This window comes from Mus caroli, chromosome 9 (genome assembly GCF_900094665.2).
Source record: "Mus caroli chromosome 9, CAROLI_EIJ_v1.1, whole genome shotgun sequence".
Lineage (NCBI taxonomy): Eukaryota > Metazoa > Chordata > Mammalia > Rodentia > Muridae > Mus > Mus caroli.
In genome coordinates this window covers 51,984,216-51,997,113 of record NC_034578.1, presented here as the reverse complement: position 1 = coordinate 51,997,113, position 12,898 = coordinate 51,984,216, and the positions used below count along the sequence as shown (strand labels likewise).

Sequence of the window (12,898 nt, the reverse complement as noted above, 5' to 3'; positions counted from 1 at the left end):
CCAGATGCATAGTGTACTCAGTATTCTTAACCAGATGCATAGTGTACTCAGTATTCTTAACCAGATGCATAGTGTACTCAGTATTCTTAACCAGAGAAAAGACGATCTGTTTATATTAAGTCAAAATTAAGCTAATTTTTTTTCTTTTTTTAAAAGATTTATTTATTATTATATCTAAGTACACTGTAGCTGTCCTCAGACACACCAGAAGAGGGCGTCAGATCTCATTTTGGATGGTTGTGAGCCACCATGTGGTTGCTGGGATTTAAACTCAGGACCTTTGGGAAGAGCAGTCAGTGCTCTTAACCACTGAGCCATCTCACCAGCCCTGCTAATATTTTTTAATGTAGTACTTTGTCTGCATGTACACTTGCAGAGCCCTCTTATAGATGGCCCTGAGCCAGCATGTGGTTGCTGGGAACTGGACTCAGGGCAGTCAGTGTTCTTTTTTTGTTGTTTTGTTCTGTTTTTCAAGACAGGGTTTCTCTGTGTAGCCCTGGCTGTCCTGGAACTCACTCTGGAGACTATGCTGGCCTCGAACTCAAAAATCTGCCTGCCTCTGCCTCCCAAGTGCTGAGATTAAAGGCATGTGCCACCACTGCCTGGCATGACAGTTCAGACTGCTGGGAGCCACCAGACACTTGCTGGGATGTGAACTGGGGTCCTTTGCATCTGCAGTGAGTGCTCTTAACCTCTGAACCACGGCTGCAGCACGCAGTCAGTGTTCTAACAAAGATCTGTTAATATAACTTGAGTTCTTAAAATGTTTCTTGGTTTTGATGATAATAATTTAATTTAATTCATTAATATTTAAGATATTAGAATAATAGGTATATTTCTTATTGTCCTACAATGGACTTTTAGGGCTGTTCAGTATATACATCAGGCAGCATAGAGTTCCTTGAATTTGATTTTATACTCTAATTATCTCCTCTGTGGATAGATTCTTTATCCCCACGTCATCTCCTCTCTCTCTCCCAGTGAAGATAATCTTGAGTGTTAGCCACCTGCTTAAAAGTCTGGAAAGTTGAGGCAGGGCCTTCCTCGTGACCTTACTAATGGGAAACAAACTTAAACCCAAGTGAACCACAACCACCAAGAATGAAACCCATGAGATAAGTGATAGAGAAGGTGAAGTCCAGAACTGTGAAGGAACCAGCCAATCTGAAGTTCTGCTCCCTTGGATTCACCTCTGAAAACTAGGAGAAGATGCTCAAATGTGCAGTCTGCCCCAGCCCACAGGCCTGGTGCGCAGTCCTCTCCAGCTTAGAAGGCCCAGTGTACAGGCTTCTGTGACACCTCAGTTGATCTCACTCTACCTAATGAGTCTACTGAGCATTTCAGCAAATAGTCTAAACATTTTAAAATTTATAAAAGAGAAAAATCAGATTTTCCCAAATTAAAAAAAAATGAGCATGTGTTAGGATTGTATTTGAAGAATTGCTTATTTACAAGGAGACTCAGAGAAAAATTCAATACCGTGCACACATGTGAATAGCATGAAATTGATGTGGGCCCACACAGCAATCTGTTGTCCCATACCAAGCAGTGTACATCGGCATTCTCTCGAGGTTTATGGTTTACATAGTTGTAAAGTAGCTCAAAGGTGAAAGGACAGGGCCTCTATGGAGTTGGATATTAAGAAGGAGATGTTTGCCTTGTGTCTGGGAACCTGTTTTGTGGATGATGTCAAAGTCTTTCTCTGAAAAGCAATCTACCTAGGAGTCTTGTAGCCTTTGGCATCTTGGTCAGCTTGGTCATTTAGACACAAAGGCAGCCAAGTAGAACTTCTGACCAGAACTTACAGAGTTGAAGCAGCAGGAGAGGAGAAGAGGTTTGTCTTCATCTGTGCCTGCACCACTAGCTGGGTGAGGCCCTGTGGGCTATCCTGCTTTCCTCTCAGCCTTGTGACTTATCCAAAGATCAGAGCTAGCAAGTACACTGCATTCAACTTTGTGATTGGAGCTGAACTTGGCAAAGCATTATCTGGTGGAACAGTTGCCCACAGTGACTAAGTGAGCTCTGGCTTCACCAGGATCCTGGCGAACAGTAGGTTGCTCGTGTGATCACAAGACCCAGCCAGAGTGACTTCCTGCTTTCGTGACTGTGTCTGAGCACCATGTCCCATCTGCAGCAATAGCAATGGTATAGTCTTGGGCAGATAGAAACATTTGCTAGGTGACTGTACAGACTGAGTTCTGTGTAGAAAATGGGGTTTAGAAAAACAAACGCAATCTGTGGAAAACTAGTTCAAAAATAAGATGAAGGAAATCTACATCTACAGCATTGCTGTATTTGGCACATCGTCTTGTTTATTTGTAGATTGTTGTTTTGTCTCAGCATTCTTGGCCCCCCATCTGACTAAGTCAGTGTTCCATTGCTGTGAAGAGACACTGTGACCATGGCAACTCTTATAAAAGAAGGCATTTAACTAAAGCTTGCTTCTAGTTTCAGAGTTTTAGTCCATTAGCAGCATGGTAGGAAACATGGCAGCACACAGGCAGGCATGAGCTAGAGAAGCAGCTGAGAGTTCTACATTCAGATCAGCAGGCAGCAGGAAGAGAGAGAGAGAGAGACAGAGAGACAGAGACAGACAGACAGAGACAGACAGACAGAAAAAGAGACAGAGAGAGACACAGAGAGAGGGACAGAGACAGAGACTGAGACTGAGCCTGGGCCTGCATTGGGCTTTTGAAACTTCGAAGTCCACCCCAGTGACACACTACCTCCAACAAGGCCACACCTACTAATCCTTCCCAAGTTGTGCCACTCCTGATAACTAAGCATTCAAATATATGAGCTTATTCTTGAGGCCACTCTTACTCAAACCACCACACCACCGTATGCTTTACCAAATTCTTTTTAAAGGGAATTTCAGAACTTTGTGACTCACTTTATTAACCACAGAAAATGTTAAGGTTTTTTGTTTTTGTTTTAAGGTCAGTTTTTGGCATGGCTTATGGATAAGTTTCGGCATTTCTAAATTTAGTAGAAAGTTGTATTTCAAGGAAAACAGCCAAAACGCCTCTGCTATTAAATACAGCTGAACCCCCGTTGCTTTTATCTTTGACAGTACGTCATAAGCTTTATTAAACATCTGGAATTAGGCTGATCTCTAGAACACCTTTATGGAGCAGAAATAACAACCTCGTTGCTTATAATAGACCAAATGCAAATGCATCCAGCAGCTGCTCCGTTTATGCATTTTGTTAATGCTTTTTATTTTAGTCACCTTCCTTCTGATTACAGACTCCCTCATTAGTGTCCTCAGCAGAAACTACGGATGCATCTCTCTCGACCTCAGTGTTCAGAACAAAACTTAAGAGCATCAGTCTTCAGACCCTCTGACTTTGCCTGGTGACACCTCCCCCAAAAGCCTCATTATCTATAAGCCTTACTTTCTACACAGGAATGCTAGCAGCCGTGACTTGTGCACAGATCTAATGCTTAACTTCTTTTGTCAGGAAGTGAACTGTTGCTGGCTTCTCTTTGTCTTATTCCAAGTTGGGTCATGAGATTTTCCCTGCAGCCTGGGAAGGTAAGATGCCAGCATTAACACTGTGCATTTCAAACTGTAGTTTAGCTACTCCAGTCTTTCTAGATGTTCCTAAGAACCCTTCAAAGACGTGAACAGGGAAAATCTCTCAAGTTGGAAGGCCCACTTATATAATATTTATTTTTAAATATATTTTATATACTAAAAAATATTACTTAAAAGAAAAAGTGACAGCAGTTGTTCTGTATAAATACTTAATATATATATGTGTGTGTGTGTGTCTACATATACATCATCTCTAAGATATAAGTGATGAAAAGTATACATCTATTTTCTTGTTTGAGGCTGAGTCTCATGTAGCCCAGGATGACCTCAAATTTCACAGTGTAACTGAGGTTACCCGTGAACTTTTTTTTCAGATTTTTAAAAATTTTATTTCATGTGTGGGTGTTTTATCAGCATGTGCCTGGACACCATGGGCTGTGCCTGAGGAAGCCAGAAGAGGATGTCAGCTCCCCTGGAACTGTAGTGACAGATGGTTGTGGACTGCCACGGGGGCTCTGGGAATCTAACTGGGGTCCTCTGGAAGAGCAGCCAATGGTGCCCTTCTCCTTTGAGCTATCTCCAGCTCAGCCCTTGAACTCTATATCTGCCCCCATCTCCATCCCCCCGCCCCCGTTCTGAATGCTGCCGTTGTAGGCATGAGCACCTAGTATGCATACTTTTTATTTTTAGTTTTACTTCACTTTTCAACCTTTTAAGAAGTAATAGACTTTATTTCAGGGGGGTGACTTATAGAATTTTCTCCTTAAACATCTTTTTGAGGTAAGCAAAATGGAGAAGGCAGAGACTGAGACTTCAATAAATTATTTGGTTTGTGGGGGAGGGGGAGCTAACAGTCACAGAGGTTTGTCTCAGGCATGCGCATCATGTGAAGCGTTCTCTGGGTCCTCCTCTCCGAGGGCTCATGGGGCAGTCCGGCCTGTGCACACTCGGTGACGAAGGTTGTGCTTAGAGCTTATGACCTGCTTGTTTTGTGCTTACAGCATTTCTGTGTTTTGCTGGACTTTGGCTACTTTCAGCAGATACTTGAAATTTTCAGTGATTTACTTAAAGTAAAACTTACAAGCCCTCATAAGCAGTAACTCACCTGATGGCAAATGTGGTTGGTTCTCCGTGTGGACTGTTGTTGCTCCCTGAAATGCATCGCACATATGAGTTTGCTGGCTAACAGTCAATGGTGAAGAACTCTAAAATTTGCTTTTTTTTTTTTTTTTGAACATTGCATTTATTTATTTAAGAATAATTTGATCTATTTTCTTATTACGTATTTTCCTCAATTATATTTCCAATGCTATCCCAAAAGTCCCCCATACCCTCACCCCCACTTCCCTACCCACCCATTCCCATTTTTTAGCCCTGGCGTTCCCTTGTACTGGGGCATATACAGTTTGCGTGTCCAATGGGCCTCTCTTTCCAGTGATGGCCGACTAGGCCATCTTTTGATACATATGCAGCTAGAGTCAAGAGCTCCGGGGTACTGGTTAGTTCATAATGTTGTTCCACCTGTAGGGTTGCAGATCCCTTTAGCTCCTTGGATACTTTCTCTAGCTCCTCCATTGGGGGCCCTGTGATCCATTAAAATTTGCTTTTTAACTAGACTTAAATCAGGCTAAGCCACTTGAAGTACTCATAATTATTAGTCCTTAACGGTACAAAGGTCACACAAGACATAAATAGCTATTTTTACAAGAGTGGGTATTGACTAAATATCTCTAGGCATAATCAAGCTAGAGATGTTCAATGCTTTTGTGGCACCAGGTAATGAGAGTGGCAAAGGTTGCCAGCCAGTCATCTCTTGAGTTCTCGGTCTATGCATATCTATCTGTGCCATTTGATAGGATTTTGGCTATGTGTTTGTCTATCAGTTAGCCTTGGACTAAGTGGGTCCAAACCATGTCAGTGTGTTTTTCTTGAACTCTTGGAAAGGTTTTATTTTTGGTTTGTTCTCATTTTTTTTAATGAGATTTAGGCTTAACTTTGATTGTCCACATGGGGTTCGTGAAGTTGGGTTAGCTCTGGGGTCACAGTGTTAGGATTCTTCCTTCCTGAGTAGCTCTGTCCAAGTGGAATGGCGCTGGAGTTGAGGGGTTTTGAGGGGTGGTGATGGTGGTGGTGGTGGTGATGATGGTGGTGATTCTTTTATAGTAGTAATAGTAGCATCTTTATTAGCCACCATGCTCCTCCTAATTTCTTACCTGGAGCCTGGCATTTGAAAAGAGACTACTCACGTTCTTCTCTCACCTGGACAGCATCCTGCTGCTGTCCTTGGCACTGGCAGATGTCTTGACCAATCATGAAAATAACTATGTGAAAGAACTAAGGCAGGGGTTGCCACTTTGGCTTCATGTCGTAGAGCTTAAGTGGCACGCAGCAAGATGAGGCCACATGACAGCTACATACCTAGTTTTCTCTAGCCTGAAGTCCAGTGTTCATTTTTTTTTGGAACACAGCCACATCTGTTCAGGATTCACAACTTCTTGGTTCCTGTGGCTTGGTTCCTGTTTGTTTTGCTTTTAAAGGGGGTCACCCCAAATATTCCAGCCTGGCCCTGAACTCATGGTAATCCTCCTGTCTGAGTCTCACAAGTAAAAGTTTGGTTCCTTTACTCTTGCTGAAGACCTTCAGTATCATAGCTACTTTCCCTGAACACTAAAATCAGATGAACTTTTCTCATGTCAAGTACACTAAACGTGGCTTCAAAGCTTCTGGTGAAACTCTTCGGTGCACCTAGAAAACCGTTGTACGACATGGATTCTGAGACATCACTGGGCAACTGTACACATTCTGGCGTTAATCTTCAGTTCCAGGAAAGTGTGTTAACTCTTGACGTTCATCAAATTAGATGACACAACCTTTTGGGACTTGACAGCCTGTAGAAAAGCGAAGGCCAGGAATACTTTAGCAAGAGTTACTTACATAAAGACAGAGGCTGCTTAGCTCTGGGCAAGTGCCGCCTTGACACTTGACCTTCAACTCACGCTAGCTCGACTCCATGTCCGCTGTCTCTACTCTGCCATCCCTGACTTAATGTTTGCTTGAGATGTAACATCTGTGTTACAGCTGAAGCCGTAACATTTTCATAAGTTACCCGGAGCAGACTCCTTATGTGCACCATCGGATGGGCAGTGTTCCCTTATTTATATGATAATTGCCTAGGAAAACAAAATTCACTTGTAGGTTAGCCACACAGTACAATGTGTCTGTTCCTTTCTCCAAGTTCAGGTTTAATGAGGTAAAGAATAACAACAGTTTTTGATGTTATTTTGCTTAAAACTTCCACCAGCGTGTTACTTATTCCCAGATGTGGATGGTAGAGAACTCGGCTGCTCGTTTCTGTCTCCTGCCTCTTTCTGTTTGCTTCCATCCTCGTCTGATTGATGAGCTGTGCACACACCATTCCTGGACTACACCAGGCTTTCTTTCAGTGGCTAAAAAATTTTAAAACAAAACAAAGACAAAAAAAGAAAAAAACACCTTTGTAAGGCATTTATGGTAATTGAATTCTATTTAAATACAAAAATAATCTCTTTTTTATTAGATATTTTCTTTATTTACATTTCAAATGTTATCCCCTTTCCTAGTTTCCCCTCCAAAAATCCCCTATCCCTTACCCTTCCACCTGGTCGCCAACCCACCCACTCCTGCTTCCTGGCCCTGGCATTCCCCTATACTGGAGCATAGAACCTTCACAAGACCAAGGGCCTCTCCTCCCATTGATGTCCCACAAGGCCATCCTCTGCTACATATGCAGCTAGAGCCATGAGTCCCACCATGTGTTTTCCTTGGTTTGTGGTTTAATCCCTGGGAGCTCTGGGGGTACTGGTTGGTTCATATTGTTGTTCCTCCTATGGGGCTGCAAACCCCTTCAGCTCCTTGGGTAATTTCTCTAGCTCCTTCATTAGGGACCCTGTACTCTGTCCACTGGATGGCTATGAGCATTCACTTCTGTATTTGTCAGGCTCTGGCAGAGCCTCTTAGGAGACAGCCACATCAGGCTCCTGTCAGCAAGCTCTTGTTGGCCTCCACAATAGTGTCTAGGTTTGGTGATTGTATATGGGATGGAGCCCCAAGTGGGGCAGTCTCTGGATGGTCATTCCTACAGTCTCTGCTCCAAAAATAATCTTAAGGAAATTGTGAGAGAGTTTTTATTTATATTTTTGTGCATCTGGAACAACTCTTAGGAGTGAATACAGAGCAGGGTTTTATCTTTTGGAAAGCTGTCTTTCCTGTGTTTGTTTTGCACTGTGTGTATTGGCTGTGACAGGCCCACTGGGTTTCTTTCTAGGGGATTTATCAACTTCTTCCACCCTCCACCCTTTTCACCTAAGAAACCTCTTTCTGACCCCAGATATATACATGTATAAAATTGGAATACATGCCAGAACTTTACTGATAATGGTAAGAACATTTATTTTTAAAACAATTCTTTGCTAAAATAATTTAGCTATCTGTTGGTGATATGAGTTATATTTATTAGTGATAAAAGCAAATTTACATACATGGAGTAATGTGTGTGTGTAGTGTGTTCAGGAAGAAGCTGCAGGGACAGGCTGTCCTGTAGGGAGATAAGCTCAGTAGAGTGGCCATGGATTCAGTTTACCTGGGAATTGTGTTTGGCACTTGGTATATTCAGATATCTTTCATTGTTGCCAAATTTTCTATAACCCCACACGCTCAGTTATTTGACCTCTGTGACCTCACATAAGGTTATGAACTGTAGTTTATGAAGCTGTATTCTGAAGAATAAGTGTGTGTGTGCGTGTGTGTGTGTGTGTGTGTGTGTGTATGTGTGTGTGTGTTCGCGTGCACGCACGTGCGTGCTGTCTATCTCTTTGTCTGTCTGTCAGTCCTGGGAAGTGAATAAAACTAGAGAAGAACAATATGAATTTCAATTCTCCTTTCCTCTCATGTGTATTTAGCTGAGCCTATGGGAATGACAATCCTTTCATGTTTTATTCATTTATTTATTTTATGTGTATGATTGATTTGTCTGCATGTCTGTCTGTCTGTCTGGACTTCATGCATGCCTGGTGCTGTCAGAGACCAAAAGAAAGGGATGCAATTACAGATGGTTGTGAGCCTCTATGTGGGTGCTGAGAATTGAACCCAGGTCCTCTGGAAGAGCAGCCAGTGCTCTTAACCACTGAGCCACCTCTCCAGCCCCATAGACAAGATAGTTTTTTGGGGTTTTTTTGTTTGTTTGTTTGTTTTTGGGTTTTGTTTTTTTGTTTTTTGTTTTTTGTTTTTTTTTTTCGAGACAGGGTTTCTCTGTGTAGCCCTGGCTGTCCTGAAACTCACTCTGTAGACCAGGCTGGCCTCGAACTCAGAAATTCACCTGCCTCTGCCTCCCAAGAGCTGGGATTAAAGGCGTGCGCCACCACGTCCTGCAAGATAGCATTTTAATGTTTATACTGTAAGTAACTATGAGTTTTCCCCAAATATCTCTCACGTGTTATTTTGTATCTGCCCTTAGGCTCCCTTTCCTTGTCTCTACAAACCACTCTGTTCAGTAGTTTGATTGGATTATTGTGTTGCCTGAAGTCCCCACAAAGCCTGCATCAGGGTGGCATTAGGATTGTAATGCTCTTTGGTCAGTTAAAGTTCACTCTCTGTGCTGAACTGTCCTTTGCATATGTAAGCTGCTAGTTCTCCTATCGGGTTGGTTGTTAAACCAGTCATTAGCTCACATCTAGCCCTCTAGGCCTGTTGTCCTCATTAGCACAGTGTGGGAGGCGAGAGAATAAACATCTAAATGCTTACCTACTCTGAAAAGAGGCGAGGAGGAAAACTAGCTTTATAAAACCAACTTTTACAATTTTTTTTTTTGTAAAAAATAGCTTAAGGTATGTACCTGTGTGCTACATGCTCGTTTTTATATAGCATTGTTAGTATATATACATTGTGAATTTCTTATATAACTTCTGCTTTATAGACAAATGCTCATATTAAAAAGAAAACTTTGTTTTGATAGAGTTTGACACTCCAGGATGGGCTGGCCTAAAACATACCATGTAGCCCAGGCTGGCCTTGAATCTGAGTCGATCCTCCTGCCTCAGTTTCCCAAGTTCTAGGACGACAGATGCATGCCAACATTTCCCGATAAATTAATTTTATTTTACATTCAACTGTAATATAAATGGGTGGGACTCCAAAGAGCATAATTCTTGTTAATGTGCAGTAATCCTTTGAACATGTTACCATGGAAAAACAGCTAACTGGCCATATCAAAGACTGCTTCTTGTGGTAGTCTTTGCCTTTTCATGTTGTCTCTGAAGAAAAATAAAAATGCTGTTAGTGAAGTTGGCGAAAGTTTAAGAAGGCATTTTTGAACAGTAGGGAAGAGATGTAATATTGAGTAACTCAGGGTTTGGAAGAAGTAGTAATTTTGAGGAAAAAGTTGTAATCATCTATACATCTATATAAAATATAATCAAATAAATTGTAGATGAAGTTGAGTTATATAGTTACCCCCTAGAAATGTAGACTTTAAGCCTTGGTGGTATGTACCTGCAGTCCTAGCTACTTGAAAAGCTGAGGCAGGAGGATCACTGGAGGAGGAGGTTGAGGACACCTAGAGGAACAACATTGCAAGACCCTTCTGTAAAAGTTGGCAGGCAGAGAAGTCAAACCCAGAAGGCATTAGCGCTGCCGGCATGTGGAGCCTGAGAGGTACCTGATCTGGAGGAGACTCTAAGCTGCTGAAGAACTCTAAGGGAAGGAGGCAAATGTAAACTAATGCATTTGTCTGTAGCCGTGGCTCTAAGCGCACCACATCGAGCAGGTCTGCTTCTCGTTGACAATCTGAAAAGCAGAGACCTTTCCCTTCCTTCCAGCCGGAGACTGTGTATTGTCCACATCAGTGTGTGATCTTTATCTAAACCTTTATCCTGTAGGTGCATTGAAAATTACACCGGAGCTCGTTGCGAAGAGGTTTTTCTCCCAAGCTCCAGTATCCAAAGCAAAAGTAACCTGTCGGCAGCTTTCTTGGTGCTGGCGGTCCTCGTCACTCTTACCATCGCGGCGCTCTGCTTCCTGTGCAGGTAACTGAAGCGGAACTGACCCTCAGAAAGAGGGAAGCCATGCGCAAAGCAACGGCCTCTAAGAAACATGCTCTTTGCTTCTAGTGTTTCCGCAGATACTGTTTTATATCTGGCATGATCTCTCTAATACAATTTTGTTATAAACTATTAAGTCGCTTTGAACGCATCTTAAGCAGTTTTACCTCCTTCTTTGGGACCACCTAGCCTTGATACCTCTGAGCTAGGTGGACCCACGCTCTCTACCGTGCCGTGCTTAAGTCACTTGAGGATTTGGGTGAGATGTTTCTTAGTAAGTTTTGAATATGAAAAGCAAAGTGACTCTGCCACATTGCTTTAGAAGCCTAAGGTGCCCGGCGGATGTCTACCTTACCATGCACTGGGCACAACGAACATAGCAGCCATCAAGGTAGAAACATCACCTACATTTATGGACTATTTAAATCTAGAGAGACAGATAAAAAAACAAAAAGTTAAATTGGAGAACCTGGTAACTCCTAAGAGAAACAAAAGGAAAAATTGCATGTTGCAGGGCTGTATATCAAAGAGTACTTTTATTGATTCCTTTCAATTGACCTTCATTTTTTTGGGGAAAAAAAGTTTTTAAAAGGGGGAATTAAGTTTAGTAGTTATTTGTATTAATAACTATTAAATGTGCACTGGTTTCTCTCATGTGACTGTGAAAATGGAGTTGATAGCCATCATAAAGCAAGTTGGCTTGAGAAGTTAATATTCCAAGAATAGGATGTCGATAATATCTCAGAAACCCCGATTAAAATGTGGAGGGACTTTGTTTCTTTAAAAGATGTGTTGCTGCACATTTTATTTCAAAGTATCATTTAGTAGATGTTACCTCATAATTTTTGCATCTGAATGCTTCAGATACAAAGAGTTACAAGCTCATTACACTCGACTGTGTTTCCCAGGTGATCTGCCATTCCCACGCGCCTTGTCTTACTGTGACCCTGCTACTCAGGCAGCACGGGTTAGAGTTCAGCACTGGCCTATGTCCTTCAGTGATAGTGTGCTTGTCTAGCAGGCATGAGGTTCTGGGTTCAAGCCATGGATCGAACTGTGATAAGAAATAGTTTATTTCTTCAGGCAGGCACTGTGATGACTATGATGGTTGTAAATGCTACAGTTAAGAACACAGACTTTAAATGGACTAAAAGCTCCATCTTAGAACCAGGGACTATCTCCTAACAAACCTAAGCAGGGAAAACAAGCCGCTCCAGCTGGGTTCCCAGCCATCAGCAACTGCTGGCCATTTGAGTGAGGCACCCTAGACATCCTGCTCGTTCTAACCTTTAGTTGGCTTGGATTAGCTACTGGTCGCCTGCAATTACACAGAGGATGCCCAGGTTAGAAAAAGGAAAAAAAAAAAAAAAAAAAAAGCTCAGCTGTCAACCAGTAAAATCGTGAGAAAGAAAATGTTAATCTACTGAGTTTAGGGTAGCATATTATGATAGTATTAAATGAGCCATCTTGGTTTGCCCTTCACTGTAAAACATTTTGGAAAAACTGAATGATCCCTCTGTGTTTGTTTTCCAGTAAAATATGCTAAGAGAAAGATCAGCTTAACTAATTCTAATTTCTCATTTATTATTTACATGAATATTGACTTGGACATTGATTTTTATCTTCTTCTATTGATTGGGCTATTCTGTGTAGTAAGTCTTCTAACTTACAACGACTTGAATTTGTTCTTCAGATTTCATGTACTAGAAACAACTGCCCCAAAGCCCTTTATTAATGGTGTTTGAAATGTTGGGCTTTTGAGTGATGATTGGACCATGTGGGCCCTGCAGAATGAATGATGTAACCTTAATAGTTTAATCACTTAAAAACAAAAGCTTTCTTATTCATAGCATATGGTCCTTATGGGTTAGCACACGGATTGGTTGTGTTAAACATAGTTGTGAGAACTCAAGCTACAAAACTGCCATCACAAGTGCTGTTGGTTGCCATGCAAGAGGGAAAAGAGCTCCAGGGTGCCTCACACTCAAAATGACCGTCCTGATGAGACACGGACACTCTGACAGAATTCCTTTCACAGGCCTACTCAGTTACAAAGAGCTATAGTAAGTGCAGCTCGCCCATGTGCTGAGTAGAAAGCCAGAAGCAGGTGTCACATAGTGACCAATGAACTCACAGAAGAATCTAGTGCTCCACTGAGAGGGCTGAGAGGGGCTGAGAGGGGCTGAGAGGGCTGAGAGGGGCTGAGAGGGCTAAGAGGGGCTGAGAGGGGCTGAGAGGGGCTGAGAGGGGCTGAGAGGGGCTGAGAGGGCTGAGAGGGGCTGAG

General features: G+C 42.2%; 1 protein-coding gene across 1 annotated transcript in view; it reads left to right on the top strand.

Moving 5' to 3' along the window:
* The window catches only part of Nrg4 (neuregulin 4), a 103,167-nt gene that overhangs the window by 72,812 nt on the left and 17,457 nt on the right, over positions 1-12,898 (top strand). Inside the window, exon 9 of the mRNA XM_029481086.1 lies at positions 10,453-10,599. Within this exon, the coding sequence (XP_029336946.1) occupies positions 10,453-10,599 (147 nt within the window). The remainder of the gene's footprint in view (positions 1-10,452; positions 10,600-12,898) is intronic.